The 26909-nt window shown below is 37.5% G+C and overlaps 1 protein-coding gene across 1 annotated transcript in view; it reads right to left on the bottom strand.

Moving 5' to 3' along the window:
- The window catches only part of ELOVL4 (ELOVL fatty acid elongase 4), a 32508-nt gene extending 5599 nt beyond the window's left edge, over positions 1–26909 (bottom strand). Inside the window, exons 1-4 of the mRNA XM_030798484.1 lie at positions 26483–26909; positions 5732–5919; positions 4495–4575; positions 1152–1323 (exon numbers count right to left, since the gene is read on the bottom strand). Coding sequence (XP_030654344.1) covers positions 1152–1323; positions 4495–4575; positions 5732–5919; positions 26483–26582 — 541 coding nt within the window. The 5' untranslated portion in view covers positions 26583–26909. The remainder of the gene's footprint in view (positions 1–1151; positions 1324–4494; positions 4576–5731; positions 5920–26482) is intronic.

Below are 26909 nucleotides of genomic sequence, written 5' to 3'. Positions count from 1 at the left end.
TTAACAAGGCTGTATAAAATTTCCTTTGAATAAGAACCAACAAGACCTATACAGGCGAGTATTCCTTATCCAAAATGCTCAGGACCAGATGTGTTTCTGATTTCAGATTTTTTTAAACTTTGGAATATTTGCATAGACATAATGATGTGTCTTGGGGATAGGACTCAGGTCTAAATCCAAAACTTCATATACATGTATCCGTTAAACAAAGTTTGTGTACTCTGAACATCAGAAAGCAAAGATGTCACCCATGTGGACATTATCTGTGGTTGTTTGGCATCAACATTATGCTGTACATGGAAAAGGGCTAAGAGGGTCTTTTTTCCCTTAGGTATACTGAATAAAGTGTGTTGCACACTTGCATTTTGACTGTGACCCATCACATGAGGTCAGGTGTGTAATTTTCCACCTGTGGTGTCATGCTGGTGCTCAAAAAGTTTTGAATTTTGGAGCATTTGGATTTCAGATGTTTAGATTAGGGATGTTCAATCTGTATTAGAGCAGGAGTGAGCTATGGGCTAAGATGGAAATCTTCAGATTTGAGGGGCTGTGTCTTGGTATTCTTTGGATCAGAACTACTAGACCCGTTCCCCATCAAAACATTGTTTTCTACCTTTAGTCTTGGTTTATGCTCATCTCTGGGGCAAATCTTTAGGTATTAAAGTAGTCACAGACAAAAAGCAAAAGTCATACTTGCCTCAAATTTTTTAAAAAATGAAATGATGGCTGGGTGTGGTGGCTCATGCCTGTAATCCCAACACTTTGGAAGGCCGAGGCAGGCGGATCACAAGGTCATGAGATTGAGACCATCCTGGCCAACATGGTGAAACCCTGTCTCTACTAAAAATACAAAAAATTAGCTAGGCGTGGTGGTGTGTTCCTGTAGTCCCAGCTACTCAGGAGGCTGAGGCAGGAGAATCGCCGGAACCCAGAAGGTGGAGGTTGCAGTAAGCCAAGATCGCGCCACTGCACTCCAGCCTGGCAACAGAGCGAGACTCCATCTCAAAAAAAAAAAAAGAAATGAACATGGAAATGATTAACCATGAAGCAAATTAAATGGTAGATCAAGTCAAAGTCCTAGGTTCTCATTGCTTTCCACTGAACACATATATGCAATTAAACGCAAGCAGTATATTCCTGAAAATGCTCACCTTGTCCTCCTGCAACCCACTTAATTCCAATCCACCACAAGGTAAACATCGTACAGTGATGATACACGTGAAGGAAAGAAACTTGGTTGTTTTTCTTTCTCAGAATAAAAAACACTGTATCCAAATACTCAACTCCTTTAGATACAAAGTACCACCACAGAGCAGCAGCTATCTGTAAAAAGGGAAAGCGTGTTATAAACACCAAAATGACACTATTGTATGGGTTTATACTCACTGTAAGTAAGTCCAAAATAAACATTTGTATATTGCACAAAATGTACAAGGCATGGAATCATTAATGGCTAAGTAGGTTTGAAAAACCTAAGCATCTCTCCATGGGGAAAAATAGAAAAGAAAGAGTCCAAAGCTCTATCTATACAGTGCCAATACGTTAGAGAACATCTTCTGTCTATTCCATAGGTAGATGTCACATAGGGTCAAACTGCTGAATACAGAGCTGGAAGCACGTTCAGACTGCTGTGCTTTTCAACTTGGTAGAGGAACTAAGATGTTTACTTTGTAAAATGATTTTAGTTGTTCATGCTTAGCCTACATTATACCTCAGAAAAACTTGCAAGTAAGTTCATGTAGCAATTGGTCTCTACAAGTGTCTGCCTGTCTGCCCACCCTCTCCCCTCACCTCCCCCTCCCCCCACCTCTCCCCATCCCCCGCCACCGACTGCACCAACATGTGCAACAACATAAATATCCAATCACAGCAGTTTGTATTAGGTATTAAAATCTTTAAAATAATAAATTGGAATGAACAAATATTTCCCAGGTCATAAATATAATCCTGCTTACATGAATAAGTCTTTTCTTTTCCTGGGCTCTAATTAAGGCACCAGATGGTACAGAAAGATTACATTACATGCTGAGATTAAGGATCCAGTGAGAGGTGACCTCTGTATGCTTTAAAATGTTTTACAAGAATCCTACTGTAACAGTAAACAAAACTTAATTTTTTATGTCAAGTATTTTCTATGATAAGCACCCTATGTGCAAATAACAATTAAGGCAGTACATAACTAAAATCTATTTATAAGCTTTCATGTGTTAGGGCCCTGTCAGATTCATTCACAGACAGGCTTAGGTGTTTTAGAGTTGAAGGATCCCTTTGCATTTTATATGTGCACCCAGTGTATGTCATGAGATTTTTGTTTATTTTAGCTTTTGCATTTGAAAAACAAAATTATAATTTTAAAGTATGGGGAAAGAAGAAACAGAAAGCATATAAGAAACAAAGTATTTACAAACTGAGAATTATTTACTGAATTTACTTGAAAAATATCATTAAAAATGATACGAATTGGTGGAAAATAAGCTTGAAATAGTTAACTACTCCCAGCAACACTATAGTTAATATTCACTATTATATTAGTTCTTTAAAATAAAGTAACTGTCACCATTTTGGCGTCGTAAGCTTTAACTAGAAGGAAAGATATAATCTCTTATTTTTCCTCTATCTGGACCTCTACATTTGCCACAATTCATATAAAATAATAACAAATAAGTCTGCTTAGTTTGCAAACTGCACTAGATATCTTTAAATAAACTATACCAAAAAGTGATACTTCTTGGCTACATAACAATGAATACAAAAATGAGTCTCTGCATAAAATATTCACTCTATTGCATCCCATATTAGAGAGGAGACGAGAGTGTGAGGAAAATTTCAAATGAAATCTGTTGCAAATCTCAGGTTCTTTATCCTCCTAGATTACAGTTCTCAGAATAGCTCATTTTTTAAAGACTTGAAAATTTACATCTGTAAGTGAGAGTGGTATTTTTAAACCTTTATCCTTAAAATAGTAATATGTTGCCTCATCCAACGGTTTTTCTATGCATACTCCCAGAAGTCAGTCAGTCAAACACTTATCCCTGTTCCCTTCCCTACAGCAAGCCAGAAGTCAGCTCTCCAACTGAAGAGATTCTTTGGCAATAGTTATCAGAAGAAAATTTTTCATAGCCAATACATCTAAAGAGTAGTCTCTCTCATTTTCTCTCAGTCACATCCCAGGTTTTATTTCCTCCTTAGTCATTTGTTTACATGGCTGCTGTCTACCTTCTCACCCTCACTAAAATGCCAGCCCCACAAAGGCAGAGCTTTTCACCCCTGTCCCCAGTACTAACATATAGTAGATGCTCAATACATATTTAATGAATAAATAAAACCAACATGACAACCAAACAGGTGATTTTTCATCAGTCCATAAGTCTTCTAATAGGGAAATGAAGATACGTACATAAAATGGTTAAGTACATTAAAGCAATTTGGTCTCCAGTATTGATGAATACTGATATTTATATATTGTCCACTCCCCATGCCAGGAAACTATTTTTCTCAAGGGAAGCCACTAGATATTATTACTACATATACTATAGGTAACATAAAACATGTTATGTTTTATATGTAATTTCTGGTATGAACCACAGTATATAAGAAGAGTTCAATAAATACTTAATAGAATAAGGTAATCTGTTGTTTCTTTTGCTTAAATTAATGTTAATTTTACTCATGTAAGTGAATGGAAAATAAAATATAATATCTTGTTACTAGTGGTTTTTCTGCAAATATAATTAAAAAACTGAGTTTATGCCAATACAAATTGTTCTATGCCTAATTTCCTAAACATTTCACACTTCACAAAACATATACTTTTCCTCACTTTCTTAACACATAACTTGGACTCTAAGAGTTTCTATTCTTGACCAAAAACAAACAAACAAAACTCTAAAATAGCATCTTTAAAAGAAACATCACACTTCTTTGCTTTAACAAGTACTGCAGTCTAGTAATTCAATGCATATTCACTCACGCTGCAAAATAAAAAACATTTTTGACGTACAAAAACAAATTTTAAATTAAGTACTTTAAAAAAAACCATAGTTTTACTGACTCATAACAATCTAGTATAATTTCACTATCATATTAAAGTACATTTTGCCAGGTGTGGTGGCTCACACCTGTAATCTCAGCACTTTGGGAGGCTGAGGCAAGAGGATCCCTTGCGGCTTGGAGTTCAAGGCCAGCCTGGGCAACATAGCAAGACCCTGTCTCTACAAAAAGTAAAAAAATAGCTAGGTATGGTGGGGCACAACCATAGTCCCAGCTACTTGGGAGGCTGAGGCAGAAGGATCAATTGAGCCCAGGAGTTTGAGGCTGCAGTGAGCTATGATCATACCACTGCACTTCAGTCTGGGGGACGGAGCAAGAACCTGTCTCTAAATGAATGTTAAAGAACCTGTCTCTTCAAAGAAAGTACATTCTACATTTTCACAGACTGGGGCCTATAAAAATCCAACCACTTTTACTGATTAAGAGTATTTTTAATGTACTTACCCTGACTTCATTAACATTATTAGAATAATCCACACTCTGGCAAATATAGCTATATCCTGCGTTATATGATCCCATGAATAACTGGAAAAAGAGTAATAATATTTGTAGTAAAGTTTTAGTAAATACAGCATTAAAAACACAATTATATACAAAATGTAGCCTTTCAAATTATTTTAAAAGCAATATTTTCTTTAAAAATTTCAAATGCATTAAAAATTTCATGCATTCCAATTGCTAGAGGTTACTGTGCATTAATTTGTTCTATAATTAAAATCTAAATTAAAAACCACATGTAACTTTTATACTGAATATTGACTCTATCTATTAAATACTTCACAGCATTAAGAGAAATTTTTATTGCTAGGACTCAGATTTCAAAGTTGTCCTACCTTAACTGGTTTCTATGTTTGATCCAGAGAGGTTTACATCTAACAAATTAGGTACAGGTGTCCAAATAAAGTGTTTATGAAGCTGAGACTCGGGGCTAAGTTTTCAATTAAAGAAATATTTCTTTTTCTAAGAAGAGTTATTGTTTATTGTCCTAGCATTACTAGTCAGTTCTCTGGGATCATACAGAATTTTAATGAGTCTCTTAGGAAACAAATTCTTTATACTTATGCAATTTAAAAAATGGCTGTGTCAATCTAGCCTTTAGGATTTCCTTTGAAAATGTCGTGGAGAATTTGCTAGTGCCCAGAAAAGTATATAATGATTAGTAACAACAGCTATATGGTAGTTAATTCATTTTAATTCCAGCCCAAAATACAACATTACATAATAGGATTTACTTGAAATTGGCACATTTTGATCAGTTACCAAACCAGAAACTACTGAATAAGAATTATAAATAAATAGCTGCTACTGTTTACCGAGTGCTTAATACGTGCCAAACACTATGCAAAAATTATCTTACTTAACTCCGATAATAACCCGAGATGGTAGGTATTTAAGTGGGGAAAACGAGGCTAAGAAAAGTTAAATAACTTTCAATGCCAGAACAGCTAATAAGGGTTATTTTAGAATCCAGTTGGTCTTATTCAAAATTCCATTTTAAACAACTGTCCTATACCTCATGTTTAATATTTTTGTTATTCAAAAGTGAAAAATGTCAAAAATGTACTTTTAGAGTAGCTAACAGTTATGTCTGGGTAAAATATTACAATGATGGTTTTACACATTCTCATTTTTAAATTTCCAATAACCTTGGAAAATTATTAAAGTGATCTTAAAAACATACCTCTCTGAAGATAAAAAGGTTAAGCAAAACCATCCCAAAATTATAGATAATGAGCACTAGACGCATCTGAAAAGGTTCTCGGTCCTTCATCCATTTTGGACCCAGCCACACAAACAGGAGATAAAGAGTGCTTATACTTAGTGTAGGCCAAGGAGACTGCATCAGAGGCCAGTTTTCCACACGCTTATCTATAGAGAGAACAAAATACCATAAAATTCATTAATCAATAAATGTTTTATAAAATGCACTTTTTAGGAATCAAGATGTTTCAACTTAATTTCCTAATTTGACCAAATATGGATCACTATCCTTTGAGTCCCAACAAAAAATACATGGTATAAAAACCAAAGAAACAATACTGACTCCTGCAAGTGGCTTTTGAAAATTATGCTTCATTACTTATGTCACACATTATGTTTTACAGAGACCCTAGAGAACAAAAACAAGAAATAAAGCTCACTAAAAACAGAGGTGGTTATTTTGGGATGAAAAGTTAATGAAAAACTTCATACACAGAAAATAAATATGTTAAGGAAACATTTGTCTTCCATATTATACATGTGAAATTTATCAGGGCAGCTTGAAGGCTGCTCTGTGTGTCCACTCCTAAAGAAGGCAAGAATGTAACTGGAGAGGTACAGGGCGATGGTAGCCATTTGCTGAAATATCTCAAGACACTGAAGACAAGAGTACAGGAGCACTGAGAGATTAAGTTAGGGTTCATTACAATTCTATAATGTATTTAAACAGTCACCATATTCAAGACATTTTTCTAATTTTTTCATTGACAGCATGCACCTATTTTGTTCCCATGAATAACTAACTTGAATGTTTTTCTCTAGAGCTGTAAATCACATAACTTACATATGCGTAACTATATATATAATGCAACACATTATTTTACTTAAAATGAATTGATTGTCCAGCATATTCAAATACGCAACCATAAATCAATTTTATAATGGAATGCTGCCACACGTGAAACATCTCTTAAACAAGCATGATAATGAAATATGGATGGGATTAACAAAAATTCATCTTTTAACACATTATAAAAATATATTAATATTAATTTTTATATTTCTAAAAGCTACACAACAGTTGAAGGTTGCAAATCTAATTTCTAGTTTATTCTTGGCAATGCAAAACATTTTATGTCGTATTTTGAAGAAATAATGTATTTTTAAAGTAGTAAAAGAAAATTCAACTTCTTAGAACCAACCTAAATGAATTTAACTTAATTGTTGATTATAATAACCCCCTATTTAAACTGTCATTTTTACTAAAGGCTGTATATGCAAAATGCTTCTGGATTAGTGAACTAGGTATTAAAATATCTTACTTAAAAAATTAGTCTGTGTCTATATACTGTCAATAGACAATAAGATACAAGATATAAAACACAATATTTAATCAAACAATTTGCAAAGTCAGAAAATGACACAACAACTATGCTTTTAATGAAATCAGAGTTGTTAAGAAGGTGAGCTATTGCTTGATGACTCGTGATATGGTGATAATGACTTGAAAGAAAAACACATATAGGAACCAGGAAAACAGAAAAACTGATTTTATTTCATAGTTTTAAAAGGAGGTCTACTATTCATAGAGATTATGGCTGTATCACTCAAATCAAACACATTTCAGAGTTAAAAATAAACCAATATATTTGAACCATAGGAGAGATGGTAAACCTCTCACAAGGAGGAAATGACTTAAAAGATGGCGCGGCTGACTTTTGTTAAAAAGGCATTGTGCCACTAAGGTCTTATCAGTGACTGGTCACTTTTCTTAATGGCATTTTATCATTTTATGTTCATTATCATTCTATGACCATATCTTTCTATGCTAAAGGCCCCCTATAAAACATGAGGTGTGCATCTACTTAGGTATTTCTTTTTCTACATTATAGAAAAAAAAGATTTAGACAAACCCCCTATATTATAGAAGAAACATTTAGACAAACTCTCTGTTCTAGGTCACAGAGAAGGAGTTGCTGTGGTATCCTGTTCTTTTCCACAAACTTTACGGCAGGTGCTGTTTTTCCCATGAGACTTATACAAAGAGCAAAAGTACTCTGATTAATGCCATACTCCATGTAACAAAGAAAGGAAGATAAATGTAGCTGTGAGGAGATTTTAATTTCTAACATTACAGATTATCTCTCACCCTTACCACATAGAGAATTCCTACTGACTTCAAAGAAAGTTCTGAGTAGCGGGTAGAAAAAAAAAATTAAAGAAATAGGTCCAAACCTCTGCCAGAAATGAAGAGTAAATAAAAGTGCTCAGGAAGTAACAGAGGCATCAGAGAAAGCACACAAGACCCTACCAGTAAGTAGACTGGTGACTGGGGTTTTTTCTTTTTTTAAGAGATGAGGAGTCTCATTCTATTGTCCAGACTAGAGGGCAGTGGTGCACACATGGCTCACTGCAGCCTCCACCTCCAGGGCTCAAGTGATCCACCTGCCTCAGCCTCCTGAGTTGCTGATGTCACAAATTATGAGTAAATAAAAATGCTCATTCTTTTTTATATATAGTGTGGTGCACTGTATTGTTCTCTCATTCAACAGAGAATTTCCAAAAGAGAGAAGGAAAGAGGCACTAGTAAGAAGCCACCATGACCAGCTGACTGGCTGAGTTCTAACACTGGCTCTGCTACTGTGCATAGGACCTTAGGAGCACGATCTATCTTCATTCCCTCTATCTATAAAACTGGATGGCAAGTAGGTGAACTAGATTAGTGCTTCTCCAGTTTCAATGAGAAAACGAATCATCAGGTTGGGGAGGGGGGTGGCTGAGCATGGTAAAAATGCAGATTTTGAGACAGTGGGTCTGATATGCAGCCCATTTCTTTTCTTTTCTTTTTTCTTTTTTGAGACAGAATCTCGTTCTGTCACCTAGGCTGGAGTAAAGTAGCATGATCTCTGTCCACTGCAGGCTCGGCCTCCTAAGCTCAAGCCATCCTCCCACCTCAGACTCCCAAGTAGCTGGTCCTACAGGCACACGCCAACACACCCTACTAATTTTCGTATTTTTTGTAGAGACAGGATTTTGTCATGCTGCCTAGGCTGGTCTCAAACTCCTAAACTCAAGCAATCCATCCACCTTGGCCTCCCAAAGTGTTAGGATTACAGGCGTGAGCCACCATGCCCAGCCCATGCAGCCCATTTCTAAGAAGACTACATTTTCCAGGAAGCTCTAACTGATACTATGCCATTATTCCATGGACCATCCCCTTTTGAGCAGTAACAAACTAGATGATCATTTAGGTTTATTTTAACTTCTGAAAATTGTTACTTTTAAAAATAATTATTAGGAAGAAGAATAGACTAACGGCGAGAAAAACTGGATCAAGAAAATTTTAACTGGTCAGGGGACGCATTTTGCATGACCAGGGCACCTGCACATGTTACTATTCCGTTACAGCACTCATTACACTGTCCAGTGACCTTCTTTTAAACTGTTTTCTCCCTGAAAAGAGGGGCTGAGTGTTTCATTCTTGTATTGCAAGGCCTATCAAAGTACCTAAAAATATATTTGATGAATAAATAAAGAGTAGATAATTTTTTCACATTATTCCTCTATTCTCTATCCTTTCTGCCAAATCCAAAAGTACATTTGTTGATATTCAAGGTTTCCTCAGTGTCCAAGAACCCTTCCTACAGCTTTTCCCAGATCCTCCTCTATGTTGGCATAATAACTTTATCCTCAAGTCAACAACTCATCAACCCAGTATTTAGTGAATATGTGTGCTCTATAAAGCTCAATGACTTTTACTTCATTCCTTACTCCTGGGGAAAAAAGCAATGCCCTCACTTCTTTGCCCAACAATGCAAGGCATGCATTCATTCAACAACCACTTAACAAATCCCTGTTTTCAGCCTATAAAAGGCCACATTTTACACCATACCCTTCTCAAATTAGCCCTTCTAGTTCAGAAGGGTCAGAGAGTTTTCAAAAATTCAGCCTCCCAGTATTATCATGGAAGCTATAGTAACTGTCAACCCCTAATCCACAGCGTAACAATTCCCAACCTTTTAATAATATTTGGATGAAATTCCTCCATGTCTTTACATGTTATAATACTATACAAGTTATGTTTGTCTTTCTGCATGTATTTGCATTAATATTTCCTTTAGTGCTTCTGATGAGATGCAAATATTCTATATTTCTTTCATATGTTTCCTTTTCCACTAAAAAGGGCTGTGTCACAATAGTGCCATACAATGATATGAAAATTCACCATTACTAACAGTTCCACCCAAGTTTTGAACCAAAAAAACGTTGGGGGACTAAAACAGTAAAGGAAAATCATGAATACTAATGCTTCATGTATTTTATGTAAACTTTAAATACATTAAAGTAAATTATCCATATTTTCATTAACTCAAATGTTTAAAAATATATATTAATATTTTACAGCTAAATTAAATCCTCTAATTCATTTGGGCTATGTATTGAATCCAAATGTAGATTATACATATTAGCGTGACAGGAGATACATTTCTATTATGCTGCCAACATCCTAATCCTACACAGTTATCAGTGGGATTCCATGTCATGAATTCACTAAGAAAAAAGACTGAAAACTTCGACTAAAATCCTACCACTCCTACCCCCACTGAAGTCCAACCCTGTCACCAAATAGTACAAAGATCCAAATACATTTTATGTAGCATTCTTGGGAATTTCTCTTTAGAAAGTTTTGGTGGGGTGGAGGGGGAATCAAAAATGACACAAATATAAATGGACTCTTGTCAAATTTATCAAATTATCCAATCTGTTTATCAAATTATTTTTATATTTTATACTATTAATATGCTTATTAACATGTTTGTACCTTCATGTGTTAATAAATTTGCTCTTATTTTGAGCCTATTAACAATTTTAAGCCTTTCATGTTGTCATGTAAACCTTTATCTAAACTAGAATCATAAAATTTTAGATTTAGAAATGATCCCTTTATCTTAAAAATGCGATTCAGAGAGGTCAAGAGACTTGCCACTGCAGGTAAAGCAAGAGCCTCGTGTAACCTAGCAGCTGTTGTCGGCACTACTCAATCACCATGTACTTTAATCTTAAGGGAGAAAATTTCCCATCGTTTTTCTTCTGAATTATAGGTACAAATGCTATATTTTAAGACTGTTCTTTCAAGGGAAAGAAAATAAGACAGACTTTTAAAAGTTCCCTCAATAGAAAGAATGACAAGAGTTACTCAAAGGAGCCAAGTCTTACACTTCATTAGGTGCAGCATCTGGCAGACCTGGGCCAGGATCATGAATGCTTCAGAGCCATGACACAGAATAAGGGAAAAAGACTAAAGACTAAAGCCTAGAAAAGAGAAAGAGGCCTCGGCAAATACAAAGAGAACTTATGAGAAATCAGATTTAATCTCCATTTTCAGAGAGCGGAATTAGAACCAACATAAGTTATAGGAAAGTAAATTTCACCTGAATTCAGGAAATTTCTAACCAGTGGGTCTTTCCCTTTTGTACATAGAAGGAGCTGTCTCCTTTGGTAATGGGTTCCCATCATAGTTTGGAACGAAATTTAAGCAAACCTAAAGCCAAATATTACAGCAAATTGAGCTCAGGAGCAAAAGTCTTTATTTTAATTATGAGAATTACTAAGGCACATTACACCTTAACCCTTGTGGACCCTTAAAGAGTTAATAAATAGCTTGTAATGAAAATAATTTGAGACTGATTTATAAAGCTTATCCCAAGTGGGACTGATTTAATGTGGTCAGCAATCACACAATTTTATCTTTATTAAAAGGCTACATAATAATTATATAACTATGTGTTTGTCAAAATTCAAAAACTGTTCACTAAAAGGAGTCAATTTTACTATTTGCATATTATTCCTTTATAAAAAATGAGGGGGCCGGGTGCAGTGGCTCACGCCTGTAATCCCAGCACTTTGGGAGGCCGAGGCAGGCAAATCACTTGAGGTCAGGAGTTCAAGACTAGCCTGGCCAACATGGTGAAACCCTGTCTCTACTAAAAATACAAAAGAAAAATTAGCCAGGCATGGTGGCGTGCGCCTGTAATCCCAGCTACTCAGGAGGCTGAGGCAGGAGAATCACTTGAACCTGGGAGGTGGAGGTTGGAGTGAACTGGGATCACGCCACTGCACTCCAGCCTGGGTGACAGAGAGAGAAAGAGAGACTCCTTCTCAAAAATAAAAATAAAAATAAAAAGAGTGGTCCACTTGAAATGGGGTTTCCTTTGAATACCTTCCACCAATAAGTTTTTACTCTTAATCTGATTTTTATCTTAAGATCACATAGCATGGTGGAATAAATGGAACAGACTCCAAAGTCATATACTACTCCTTTGCAGCAAAGTGATTTTGGCCAGATCACTTGGTCCCTGACCTCTCAATGCTCAACTAGTAGAGGAAGAGACAGACCTGAGAATTCAACTGCTATGCAGTGTGATGAGTGTAATGTCAGAGGAGTGTCTTATGTACAGTGGTAGGACAGAAAAGGGGAGAAGGCAGGGTTTAAACACAGACATTTGAACTTTTTTTCAAAGAAGAGGAATATGACAAGCAGACAGGGAGAAAAGTCTTTTTTCACGGGGCAGAATTAGAAAGACCTACAAAAGTTCCCTTAGTACAATGACAAGAGATATGCAAATGAGAATATATCTGAATACCCTGAGAGAACTGAATGTATAAACAGCCCAGAAGTAGAAATAAAACAATCTGGAAATTAAGCAGACGTGATGGAGAGGATATATACAAAGGAAGAGGGCAGGAAATGACTGTGATGATCCCCTAGGAGGTCTTACAAACTACACTGAGGATGCTGGAATTTATCATGCAGATAATGAAGAGATATTTGATTGTTTTTGTTTGTTTGTTTGTTTGTTTTGAGACTGGGTCTGCCTCTGTTGCCCAGATTAGAATGCAGTGGCATGATCTCAGCTCACTGCAGCCTCCACCTCCAGGGCTTAAGCGATTTTCGTGCCTCAGCCACCCAAGTAGCTGGGACTACAGGTGCATGCCACAACACCCAGCTAATTTTTGTGTTTTTTGTAGAGACGAGGTTTCGCCATGTTGCCCAGGCTGGCCCTGAACCCCTGAGCTCAAGCAACCCACCTACCTCAGCCTCCCAAAGTGCTGGGATTACAGTCATGAGCCACCACGCCCAGCCAGTTTTGGCTTTTAAAAGGTCATGGTAGAGGCAGTGGGGTGTGGACTGAGGGGAAGGGGATATGTCAAGAGGCAGGAAAACCAGCCGCATCAGTGGTTCTCAACTCTTGTCTACTACTAGACTACCCACGTAAGAATCATGTGCTTGTTAAAATTACAGATGCCCAGGTCCTACCCCAGACCTACTGAATCGAAATCTCTGTGGGTGGGACTAGACACTATGATCTGAGCTCCCCTGGGTGAGTCTGACAGGCAGGCAGACTTGGAGACCACCAGAATGTAAGAGATGATGGAAACCTGGGTCAGGGAGCTGCGCTGGCAATGAACAGGATAGGTAGATACGAAGGTTTCGTGGGTAAAATCTACAGAATCCACGACTGTTGTGGATGTGAGAAAGAGAGTCAAAGAAAAGTTCAGGATTACTCCCAGATTTCTGGTCTAGATGGCAACACAGACAGTGAAGTCATGATCCAGAACAGAGTAAAGGAAGAGGAGCAGATCTGGGAGAAGCTGATCAGGTGAATGTTAAACATCTCGCATCTGAGCTACTTTTGGGACAGCTAGGTGGAGGCATCCAGTAGCCTCTGGAGCTGCAGAGGAACTGCCAGGGCTGTGGACACACAGAGGGGTCACTGACAATGACAATCACACCAGAGTTTGAGGTCACAAGGGAAGGAGCCAGTAGAGTGAGAGAATAACATGAAAAAGGAATGACTCTGAGGAGAGGACAGTTGAAGATGAGTGGGTGAAATGGCAGCAAATAAGCCAGAGAGGCAGGAAAAGAGAAAACCATGTCACAAAGACCGAGAAATTTCCAAAAGGAAAGGGTGCAGAACAGAATCTATAGCTGGAGAACCAACTGTTGTTCCCTTTTCTTTTTTTAATGAGGAAATAGTTACTTCATAGGGTTAAGATGTGATAACTAATGATGTATGTGAAGGTTCCCAGCACACATGGACACCACGACGTCATGCATTCCCTTCTGCTGCAGCCTATTCTCTCCCAAATTTACATCTTCACAAGTATGTCTCATGTCAGAGATAATCTGAGCCCCTCCCCTTAAAAGTCAAGCCCCTCAATGTCTTCCAGGATTTTTCTTCTCAACCTAGAGAGTTCTATATTCTGAATATGGACTCTCAAATCAGACTTACCAGCATTAGACTCCTCACTTGCCAGCTGAATAAACCCAAGAAGTTACTTAGTAGCCCTGGCATTATAGATGATAGCAGGGCTGTTGTGAGGAATAAAACAATATGTATACAGCATCTGACACAGTGTCAGAGCTCAATAATTTTTGGCATTTCATTATTGTTGACACTGATCAACCACTAAATCCTCCTCTATCTTCAAAGAGAAGAGTTAAACCAAATTAAATAAAAATTACCATGAATAATTAAACTTAGAAGAGTTTACACTGAGAAGAAAAAAACATTTTATGACATAGACTGAGAAGACATTTTATAATTCTGTATTTATTTATTTAAGAGATAAAATATATAAAAATTCTCACTCTGATTTTTAAAATTATTTAGAGAGGCTATTTTTAAAAACTCCTTTTCATGACAATATAAACCAGATTTTAATAAATAATAAAATGCCTGTAATCTAATAGTTTTCAACTAACCCAGGTAACTTCTACTTAATATACAAACAACTATAATTAATACTTACAACAAATTATCAGTATGTTTATTAAAGCAACTTCCATAAAAACCTCTAATAGACCTATTTTTTTTCTGATTTCTTTTAAAGCTTTTTGCAACTCAGGATCTCCACCACTCAGAACGAACTATCTTCCCCAAGTAAGCTAAGCTAGTAAAGTTTTACTATAATCTCCCAAAAGAAAAAACAGTAATTAAAAAAATTTTAGAACATCCAAACCCCTAGAAGAACTAAACAAAAGGTATACAAGAATACAGTAGGAAATCATCTTAGATGATGGCAAGGGGAGTCACATGGAGCAGAGGCAGCTTGATACAGGCAGAGGGAAAAGACTTGAATTAAAAACCTAAATTCTAGCTCTGTCATTTATTTTCTAGCCCCATGATTATGAACCTGAAACTCAGAGCCACTATTTTTGCATGTGTAAAGTGAAGGTGATAATAAGATTAACCAAATCATTGGCGCTTTTGATTCAGGTAAAATGAGCAACAGTTACTGATCAATATAATATGGTTCTAGAAGACATACAAAATTCCTGTTAGGATAAAAAAATAATTAAATCTAAATACATCTATCATTTGATTTTTACATTAATAACTTAAGCACGTTTAAAAGTTCTTCTTTTTCCATAACAGTACACAGCAGTAGATTGCAAAACAAATTAGGAATACTCCATTCCCTTGTTATTCAAAGTAGAGTCCATGCATCAGCAGAAAAGCATCACCTGGAACCTTACAAGAAATGCAGAATCTCAGGCCTCACCCCAGAACTACTAAATCAGAATCTGCATTTTAATAAGATTCCACAGTGACTTAACACATTAAAGTCTAAGGAGCACTGCTCTGGTCTACTCAGAAATGCGAGCCTACTTTCACATGTAATTAAGTCACAAAATAAAGTTGTCTTGATTTCTTCCTAGATTCTATCTGAATAAATCAGCCACTTCCTCATCTTCTAAAACCATCTATATTTGTTTAATCTACCATAAACAAAAGAAGAACACGAGTCTAACAATTGCTAAATATTGAGCAGCCTCAGGAGTATATTCAAGACACCAAGAAGTCTGTACTGTATTATTCCCTAAAACTATCCATCCTTTAAGTTGTTAAAACCAACAGTTGCAAATTAATTCCTTTTTTTTTAAACATCTGGTTACTGATCACCACTAATATACTAAGTGATATTGAAAATCCATTTGCCTTTACTGATTACACAAAAAGGTTACCTATTAGTATGTCACACTGTACAGTGCAAGTACCCCAAAGGGTAACTGTAGTCTTTTTCTTAAGGAAACAGTCAATGTCTTCCTCCATTTCTTGTAAATGTCATGAGGGGCAATGTTACAGCCCTTGTTCCTTGCTGTATCTTTGTAACAATGCTAGGTATGTAAGAGTCTTCAAAACATTTGTTAAAAGAAATTTTCAATGAAAACTGTAGACAACGGTTGTCAAAAAGAGTCTGGGAAAGAGCTTATTTCTAACAAATGGAGTAAACTGTATACACCTTAAAGGCCTCTCCTAGGTTCAAATCTAAAATGTGATGCTTAATATATTCCTCAAGCCATGTCTATCAGTGAGTGAAAAAGGCAGAACTAGAAGAGAAGGGCCCTTCAAATACAACTGGACAAATGAGGCAGGTAATGAACAATCTGAGATACACTCTAGAAATAAACAGATTCTGAAGGTGATGGGTGAAGAACAGTATGATCAGTTTCCTGTATAGTCAGCATAATTGTCAGGGAAAATTTCTGTTCTAACCCCTATGTACTCAAAAAAGAGGATGGAAGGTTTGAGTTTGGAAGAGCACCTGGATGAATGGGAGGAAAGGGTAGCTTTTGCAGAATGCAGCGGTAGACAAGGCAGAGGCTGGGCTAAAAAATGGCAAAGAAGTCAGAATGTGATGGGCAGACAGGAGGGAACAGAGACCCTCACCACTGAAAGAGGGGAAAGCTGCAATGTCTCAAGGTATGAGGGAGCAGGTGCCCTGAGAGTCATTCAGCACAGGGTTAAAACAAGATGTTTCCTCTAACTCAGTTCTATAACAGTTACCCAAGAGCCTGAAAGAATGGAGGACAGAGTTAAAAAGCGGAGGGAAAAAGAATTTTCGTTGCAAGTTTGCCTGAATAGAGATCATAATAATGGTAGAAAGTGAGAGAAATTATAAAATTTCCTAGAGCAAGCAAAAAATAAGAACAGATTCAGAAGCTGTAAAGGAGAAAAGACAGTTAACACAGATGAGAGAATCAATGTGTGATTCAAGCTGAAGGCTGGTTACCCTGGGATTTAATTTGACAGGGTTAGTATTAGATGAATCAGGTTCAGGGAAAGTCAGTTTACTCACCTGGAAAATGGGGATAACAACAGTACCTAGCCCAGTGGAACATGAGGACTAAATGTGATAATACGTATAAAACACTGGACACAGTGCCTGATACTTAGTAAGCATCCAATAAATGTTCACTATTATTACTGGGCAATAAAATGGTATTTATTGAATAAATAAGTAGGCTATGTTGCATTATAAAAAGGTGACTGTTGGGAAGGAGAAAGAGCTTGATCCTATTCTAGCTCTGTTACTTTCTAGCTATGTAGCTTTGAGTCTATTTCTTCATCCATAGATGGTTAAATAATATCTAACTTATAGAGATGATCTGGAAATTAAATATAAGGTGTATAAAATACAGTACTACAGCATCTTAAAATGGTCCTATACTAAATGCTCAATAAATGGTAGTGAGTTTCATCATGTGCAGATGATATCTGGTTTCAAACTCCTGACCTCAATGATCCACCCGCCTCGGCCTCCCGAAGTGCTGGGATTACAGGCGTTAGCCACTGCACCCAAGTGCAGGTGATGTCTAAATGCATGACTTCAGAAAATGGCCTATTCACAAAAGCCAGTTCATGGGGGAAAAGGAGACAATTTCAAGGGAGAAAATATATCTCGAGAGAGAGCTGAAGAATGTCGCCTCGTTTCCTGGAAGCCAAGATCAGAATATAAGTAGTTTCCTTCTCTCCCTGCTTCCAAATTTTGCTGGGCTTCTCAGAAAACTTAATCTGGGAGTTCCAAGTTCAACCATCCACCCAGTGCTGCCAATGAACTCAAAGCTTTAAGAAAATTGAAACGGTGTTTCCCTTTAGCAAAAAATATGGAAGATACCATTAGAGTGTGTGAGTGTGTGAGTTAATGGGAACTTTAGCCAAAATCTTCCCTTGACTCTAACAGTTCTATAAGTTGAATAGACACTGGGTAAAATACTGTTAGTCCTGAATGAATTTCATTATCCTTTCACTAACAAGTTTCTAGCTCTTGTATTATGCAATTTGGCAAATACTTTCATAATTCACTTTGAATACCCTTTTTTTAAACAATCCTACACCATCATATGGAAGCTAACCATCTTCTCAGGCTAAATATCACATTTTGTATTCTACATATATTCACATATTTGTGTATGTATATAGTATATGAATAAATATCACTTTGTAGTTTAATCTCATATACCAGCCTTTATAGTACCTTTGAATATTAAGATGTCTTTCTTTAGATGATCTCTGGTAATATTATGACTTTGTTCAGATTTAGTATTCTAAATAGTGATACTTTGTAGATAACAGTAAAAGAAAAGGTAAAATAAAAGAGAAACATAGATTACAGGCCTGATTATTTCTTTCTTGCTTGGCTAGTGTGACGGGAAGACAAGAGCACTGGGCTAGGGACAAAACAACCGTGCACACTCATTTGCACTATAGTGACCACCTACAAAAGTTACTTAACTTCTGTAAATCTCAAGGACTTCTAAATACATGGAAAAAAAATGCCTTCAAGGCCTATCTCCCAGAGTTATTGTGAAGTTCTTGGTAAAACTATAAAGCAAAATACAAAGCTGAAGTTTTCTTTCTTGTTATTTGCTACTTTCTAGCCACTTGGATTTTTTTTAAGCCAACAGCTATATAGTCTCTTTATAAAGTCATTTTACTTTAAATTGAAAAAATAAAGAAGAATTGACTGTTTTACCATTGAGCACTGAAGAGATCATTTCTACAGGTGCTAATGTATTAATTTTATAATATATGAAATTCTTGCATTGTGGTAAAAAGAAAAGCAATAACATAAAATATACCATCTTAATCATTTTTAAGTGTACAGTCCAGTATCATTAAGCATATCCACATTGTTGTGAATCTCTGGAACTCTTCTATCTTGAAAAACTGAAACTCTATACCTATTAAACAAGTCTTCAGTTCTCCTTCTCCCCAGGCCCTAGCAAACATCTTTCTACTTTGTTTCTATTAATTTGACTACTTTATTTATTTATTTATTTATTTATTGGGCCACGATCTTACTCTGTCACCCAGGTTGTAGTGCAGTGGCACAATTATGGTTCACTGAAGCCTTCACCTCCCAGATTCAAGTGATCCTCCTCCCTCAGCCTTCTCAATAGCTGAGACTAGAGGCATATGGCACCATGCCTGGCTAATTTTTAATATTTTTTTGTTGCCCATGTTGGTCTTGAACTCCTGGGCTCAAGTGATCCTTGAGCCTCCACCTCCCAAAGTGCTAGGATTATAGGCATGAGCCACTGGGCCCAGCCTGAATTTGACTACAGTAGAGGGTCCATATAAGTGGAACCATAATGTCACATACATAATTATCTTTTTGTGACTAGACTATTTCACTTAGTATACAAGGTTCATCTATGTTGTAGCACATGTCAGAATTTCTTTCCTTTTTAAGGCTGAATAATATTCCATTGTATGTATACACCACGTTGCGTTTATCCATTTATCCATCAATGGACATCTGGGTCGTTTCCACCTCTTAACTACTATAAATAATGCTGCTATGTACATGTGTGAAAAAATATATAAAATTAGTTAAAAACACACATGTGTGCTCAAGTTTTTGTTTGATAAGTGAATAAAAATGAAAACAGAAAAGCTTGCTCCTTGGAATTCTGCAGTTCAAAATCACAAATACTTTTATGTGATTATACCTGACAGTGAGTAACTGATTCCCTCAATGGACTAATGCATTTGTCTTTCAAATTCCAAAAATTTTACTCTAATACAATATAATCATAAACAAAACATTATACTAAGGTATTTGTTTATGAATGGTAATATTTCATGGAGAAAAATATATGGCAGAAGATTTTAAAAATTTGTATTTTGATTAGTTAAGGAACATACTTATACCAAAACCATTTAGTTTCTTTTGTTTTCTCTTCTGTAACACCTACATATTTTTATCAATTTTATAAAAATCTTAAGCCATACTTCTAAACTTAAGTAAAAAATGCTCATATATAAAGTGTTTATAATAGAAAATCATTTGTAATGATATATGTTAAAATTTCACATTTTCTATTGGAAAAATATGAAGACTGAGTTTAGACTGATATCTAGGCTGCTGTTTTAGGAGATGTTATAAGGATTCAATAAACTAAGCCTTAAAGGTTATGTAGTTCAACCCTCTCACAGCACAGGTAGAAATAACAGACCCAAAGAGTCACGAATAACTTGCCTAAAACGACATAATATGCCATCCTCAAAAGCTGAGTATCACAAAATAAATGTAATATATAATTGAGATAATTTTATTCTTTAATATTATTGCTACTGTTTCGATAAAATAGTTGGCTCTTGGTTATTCAAGGAATCCAGATAATTAAATAGGTATAGTGTTACAGCCACAAAAGCAATGTTATTTCAAAACAGATGCTTAAATATCTGTATACTTTTGTTTCTCTATTCATCTACCTATTTCTTATAAAGCAAATTTTAAAAAGTAAAAAGGACTAAATAAGAATCTGTTATTTGTACTATTTAGGCAGTGTTGATAACAGTTTTGCTGGAAAAAAATTTTATTTACTACAAAGAATGAGGTTTCTGAATCCCTGATAAATGTATGTTTATTTGAAATTGCTTTACCTATTCCAAGAATAAAGAAAGTGACATCTATATCTAGACTTTTAGAGTCAGGTAGGACCTTACAGATTACCTAATTTAACCCTCTTAATTTACAGAAGAACAATGCTGAGAATTGGGAAGGCAAAGGAACTCGTCCAAACTCTCACAGCAAATCAGCAGCAGACCAGGACTAAAACCTAGGTCATCTAAATCCCAGTCCACAATTCTTCCCACTCACTATATCACACTGCCCTCCTCACTTCCACACAAAGCAATGCTTCTGCATAGACAATGAAGAGAACAATCATATCTGATTTTGTATGTCTTGGAATCTTCAGTTTTTATCTGTTTTGTGCTTCTGAATGACTTAATGGCCTGGTTTACTCATTAAATTTAGTGAACAGCAACTGAATTAATGACCAACTGATAAAAAAATATCATTCTTTTAAAAAACTCTCTGGCCGGGCACAGTGGACCGTGCCTGTAATCCCAGCACTTTGTGGGGCTGAGGTGGGCAGATCACATGACACCAGGAGTTTAAGAGCAGCCAGGGCAACATGGTGAAATCCCCTCTCTATGAAAAGCAAAAACAAAAACCTTCTGTAATTTAGTGTGGTCTAAAGCCTTATTCATGTTTAGCAACCACAATATATCATGATTCAAAATCATGCTAGATTAAGAGGGTCATCTCCTGATACATATCATATCAACAAATACATGTGATAATCTCTGATGTTGGAAAGATACAAAGGAGTGAAGTGGTAAATAATAACGAAAGTTTAAACAGTTTGAGACTAGGGTCGTAGAAGGAATGGCACAGGAAACACATGAGTAATTACTAAAGACAATGAGCTCCTATGAGACAACAACTTGCTCCAGGGTACCATGAACAAGAAAGGCTTTGCAAAGGAGGACTATTGTACTGGGTTCTGGTAAAAGGTATCTGGAGAGGTAAACAGGGAAAAGGTGGGTAGAGGCAAGGGGAATGGTGGGATGAGAAACATAAAGGTGGACATGTATACATTTTACTCTGTTATCCCAGTTGGCTAGAGCTGCAGGTCTTTGGGCAGAGGAATACTGAAGAATCAAGCTAGGAAGTTAATGTGGACCTTGGCTTTAAAAGGCCATGTGTTTCCTTCCATCTCCTTTCTGAAACCCAAACCCACATGATTTTAAAATATATATTCTAATGGAAAATAAAACAATAGCACCTTCATTTGTTAATAGGCAAAATGTCCTGATAATGAAGAGGGAAAAAAGCCATCTAAAGTGAAAAAAGATAGTGTTACATTACTCATTTCGGTGTGCTAATATATGCCTAATTCAGAATACTAAGTGGCTCAATAAATGAAAAATACTTATGTTAATAATGTTAAATCATTTACAGGTGGCATTATCCACAGGACTTGAGGAAAAAAATAAGAAAACAAATTGAATTTTTAAAGGATGACCAAGTGCTCTGTGGCTCTTAAGTTTACAAAAGTGCCATCTGATATAATTATCTGCATAATTCTTAAAACTTTGTCTTCCTAAGCCAAAGAATCTAAGTTAAAATAGTTAAAACTGTGTCCTGACACCAGTTTTAGAATCTGCATTGTTTACCCTCCTGGAATTCCATCTGAAATAGGATGTTTTACTTTATGCTGTCACTGGGTAATGGACAAGAGCATTAACTATTAAAGTCTAGCAGTCTGCCACCAAAAATCAGACTGTGGTGAAGGAAAAGACAATAAAAACCAAACCAAACCAAAAAACCATAAAATGGTATGGACATCCCAGAGGCTTCAGGGAGCTTATGAGTAAAGGATAATTAGGACCTCCCTGGAAACAGTGACCAAGGGAGATCCTGTGTTAGGGGCTGGTGATGTTCCTTTCTTTTTTTTTTTTTTTTAATTAGCTGCCTACAACATGGAATCAGAATGTCTTTTCTCAAAGAAACATTCAAAGAAAACCGCGTTACCAGGCTAAGCCAAACAAATAAACCTATTTTAGATAATAACATAGATGAAAAACTAAACATTAACTGTGACAAATAATAAAATTAATGTAAGCATACTGTACAATATTTAAAATACATGCTCCTCTGGGGCCTAGCAATCCCTAAGACAAACCTGCTTTTACTTCAGCTTATTTGAGCTGAGTTAAACATCCCCTCCCACTAGCCCCCAGCTTCATCAAACCTGGATGACTCACTGGCCTGACCCTTAAGCACCTTCCCAGTTTCCATGTTTTTCAGTCAGGCTGTTCCCCTTGCCTTTGACACCTTTTGCCCTAGTATGCCTCTCCAAATACTCTGACAGTACTCACATCAACTCCTGTGGTGAAACAGCTAAAATATTCTAAAGACAACCTGTATATTCCTTTCAGTTAGGAGAAGAAGAGATGAGAAGAGCAGGGAGGGACTTTTCTGATCTTCCCAAGGCCCCAGCTAGGCCTGAGTCTGACAGATCGCACTGCCTCCAGACCATGATATCATGGAAAGGTTGAAGGACAGTGACCCCCTAGACTTTGCAAGCTGCATGAGAGCAGTGACAAAGTGTCCTCCTTTCCTCCCCAGAGCCTAGAACTGTGCCTGTACATGGCAAGTAAATACAGAAAGAAATGGTATCACAAGCCTGGCTTCCACATTTCGTCATCCTACAGCTCTCCTCCCTCTTCCTGTACCACTCATCCCTTCTCCTTTCTGACCCCTCCAAAGTGAATTCAAGGACCCAGCAAGTTATGTTCTAACTGCAACTACCAAGTAGACCATTTTTTTCACCAAAATGTGGGGTACTGTATCTGTGAAAAGAGGGCCAATGCCAATCATTACCACCCCTAACCAACAGACAGCACCCACACTCTGTGAACAACAGCTATTTAGAAACAAATGGTCAAAAGATATATGGCCTCACAGGAGACACCTGGCTTTACTGTAAGCATCCTACTAACTCTCTAGGGTGTTTATATGCTAAATGTCAGGTATGCAAAAAAGCTATTAAACGTTTATTAAAAGCATGAATAAATGAATAATGTAGATAAGTTGGGTATTCATAGATTGGAGAATATTTAGATTCATCGGTTTAAAAAATGTATATACAACTTTTATTAGATATATACTTTGAGCCTAGGACTCCAATCCTAATAATTTAAATGTACTCATGAAGTGAAAGAATAGAAGAAAAAAACTAACATGATGACATGGAATACCTACTGTAATACTAACAACTAGTATAAAGTCCTACACCAGCCTATACTTTAATATAAACCTATGCTAATTTCCTGGTTCAAAATGTCTACAAATATAGAGAAATAAGAATTATTTTTGTTGTTTTTCTAAAAGTACAGCTCTTTCAAAGTTTCAATTCCAATGTAGAAAGTGTTAATACTATAGTAAAAGTAACATTCTTGTTAACATATTATGGATCATATTTTGTATTTGCTACATATGTGCCTCTGAAAAGCCCAGTTTTCAGACATTGCTTTGGATATGTTTGGATATTTAAAGCACCATTTGATATAATAGCACAAAATGGCATTTAATGAATTAATAAAAGAATGAAAGAAGCATGTAACTACAGCACTAGGAATGAGAGCAGCCAAGGACAAGGAGCCTACCTCACTTCTTTCTCTCCCTCAATAATTTGCATCCTTTCACCACACTCATCACTATTTCTCAAGACCATCTTTCTATCCCGCCCATTTTTGTTTCCCCTTCTTTCCAAACATCTGACTCACCAACTTTTGTTTAACCTCATCTAATAAGCTACTTTCCTACTTTGATATCCCCCACTCAGATTTTCATCAAATTATGCTGAGAGGTGGAATCAGAGCAGAGTGAATGAGTCAAAAAAAAAAAAAAAGGAACACGAGGAGCACAGAATGAAGGAGAGTAAACGTAAATGGGACACCACAGACTTCAGGTCTATTCGGCCTGGACCTGAAAAATACTCCTCCTCACACAGCAGTACAGCAGAGCAGACTATATCCACTAAGCCTCTCTGTTGGTTAAGAAATACCATCTGCCTACATAAGGTAGCTCATTACAGAAAGCAAGGAAGCAGTCTCAGGTTTCGTAAGTGGATAGTCAAAGCATAGGCAAATACCTTCCTTGGGCCTGCTAGTGAGAGCTCACTCGTGTTCTAGGGCTACTCTCACTTCTCAGGCTTGGCCCACAATATTATATTATTTTATATGCCCTTCAAAGCCTAGTAGCAAGCTTTCACATGCGGCAACTGCACAAAATTTCCTGTTTCATTTGTGTGTTTTTTGTGTTTTTGTTTTTTTTTACGCAAACATCATCAGGAAGGAATTCACCATCACAGAAAGGTGTATTTTACCTTTGCCCTCAATTTTTCCTTCTGAGACTCAAGAGATGGGAAAGCTCCGGGATAGGATAGGAATGACAGGACTGAGAACTCCTGGGTGTGGCTCTGGCTATATGGAGACTGGAGGATCTCAACAGTGTCTAACTCCTAGGTGCTGGAAGTGCAATTACCTGCTAAAGAACTTGCCTGATGTTCAGCTCCATACAATTGTGTAATGGGAAGCCCTGATGCAACGTTTAAAGAACTGAAATCACAGACATGAAGGGAAGGGCACATCTTTCCCAGTTTTTGCAGGAACCGTCTAACATCAGTGTAACCACACATAGGAAAAAAAAAAACTTGAAGAAACACTGCATTGAAAACTGCCTTTTAACCATTTTCAGCTGTAATGGCTTATTAAATAGCTTATTTCCCAGTATCAAAGTTGAGATCTTCTGAAAAAGAACATACTTTTCTAAAGAAGTGAATGCAGTATTAACGTCAAATAATCACTGTCTCTCACAAAAATAATTCCAGCAAACGTTTTTCCCACAACATAAGCCCTATGTATGGGACCACATTCTTGCTGTAACCACTGTCTAATCTGTCTAATTTACTCTAACAACAATAAACACAAAAACTACAGGAGTACATTTTCATTTCGAAGTAGGGAAGGCAGAGTCATAAGATGGAACGTTAATATCCTTCACTGATAGGATGCAGTGTGATACTGCAAAAGGACCAGAAAAATTCACATCGTAAAATCATTTCTGAAATCCTTTAAGCCTTATTTTAGATTTCAAAGACTTTTAAATGCCTTAAAATCAAAAGCAGCGAAGCAAATGAAGAAATAAACAGTAAAATGTAAAAATATAATATCACAATTGGACGCTAGGAAAGCTGCATAAATCAAACAATTGACAGCCCTGCCAAACTAACTGCAACAGCTAAAGTTTGCTGATTTAAGAACTGTATATATGTAGGCATCTGGGACAACCTCTAGGTGTTGCTGTAGAGACCCCCTTCCTAAAGACTGATTTCTTCCCTGGTGTTTTGGCCTCCCCCTCCCCCTGACTGCACTGCAGTGCGCAAAGCCATTACAATCACTTCAAACATATTTGCTGTTGAAAATGCCTCGGAAACTAACATTCTGTAAGGTTCAAGGAGCCAAACAATGTTATTTTACTTTTCAGTCCAAATTATACTATAGATGAAGGAGCTAGATAGAAGAAAAGATTAGCAGGGTTGTGTCAAGACAACCAGGAGGCTGAAGAAACCTGTATCTTCAGCTGCCCCTGAAGCCCTCCTTCCTCCCCAGCCCGCTCTCCATACAAAATAGGACTAAATGTTAAAAGGAATCCTGTGCACGGGGAAGAACTGCGAGGCGAGCTCGGGAGATGTGGGAGCACAGGGTGGGGCGGCTCCTGCGAGGAGCTCCTGGCTGCACAGGCTCCATCTGATATGTCAGCTCCCGCATCCGAGAGCTGATGAGAGATGGAGGGAGCTCAGAGGAAAACCCTGCGAGTGTCGGGGGAGGGGAGGCCTTAACATTCGGATCAGATTAACCAGTGCTCAACCGCAGTGCCCGCGCCGGCCCCTCCGCTGATCCTCGGCATCCGAAAGCCGCAGGGCGCGGGGGCCTGTGGGGCCGGGCCCGGGCGCTACGAGACCAGGGGCCGGTGACCCCCGTGGGGGACCGAGCGAGGATGGGGAAGTCAGCAGCTTTACCTGCGATGGACCAGGTCCAGCGGTAGAACTCTACTGTGTCGTTGAGTGCCGTGGACACTACGTTTAGGACACTACCCGGCTCCGAGTCCAGGAGCCCCATCGCGGCGATGAGCGGGCGCTGGCGGCAGGAGAAAGCGGAGACCCCGAGAGAGGGCGGACCCCGGAGGCGGTGGCGGCCGACGGGGCGAGCGGCGGCCGGGTACTCCTTTAACGGCGGCGGCCCGGCTGCGTCTTCTCCTCCTCCTCGAGGTGCCGCGGCGGCGGGGATGCGGCAGAAGGCAGGGCCAAGCGGAAGGCGTCGTCAAGGTTCCCGGGAGAAAGACGAGGAGGTGGAGGAGGCCCAGCCGCCAGCACAGTGCGCTGCCCCAGTCTGCCGCCTCGCGCCGCCGCCCCTCCAGTCTCCTCAGCCGGCGTCACGTGGCCGCGC

This window comes from Nomascus leucogenys, chromosome 18 (assembly GCF_006542625.1).
Source record: "Nomascus leucogenys isolate Asia chromosome 18, Asia_NLE_v1, whole genome shotgun sequence".
Lineage (NCBI taxonomy): Eukaryota > Metazoa > Chordata > Mammalia > Primates > Hylobatidae > Nomascus > Nomascus leucogenys.
The sequence above is the reverse complement of the archived record's forward strand: the minus strand, read 5'-3'. Positions and strand labels throughout refer to the sequence as shown.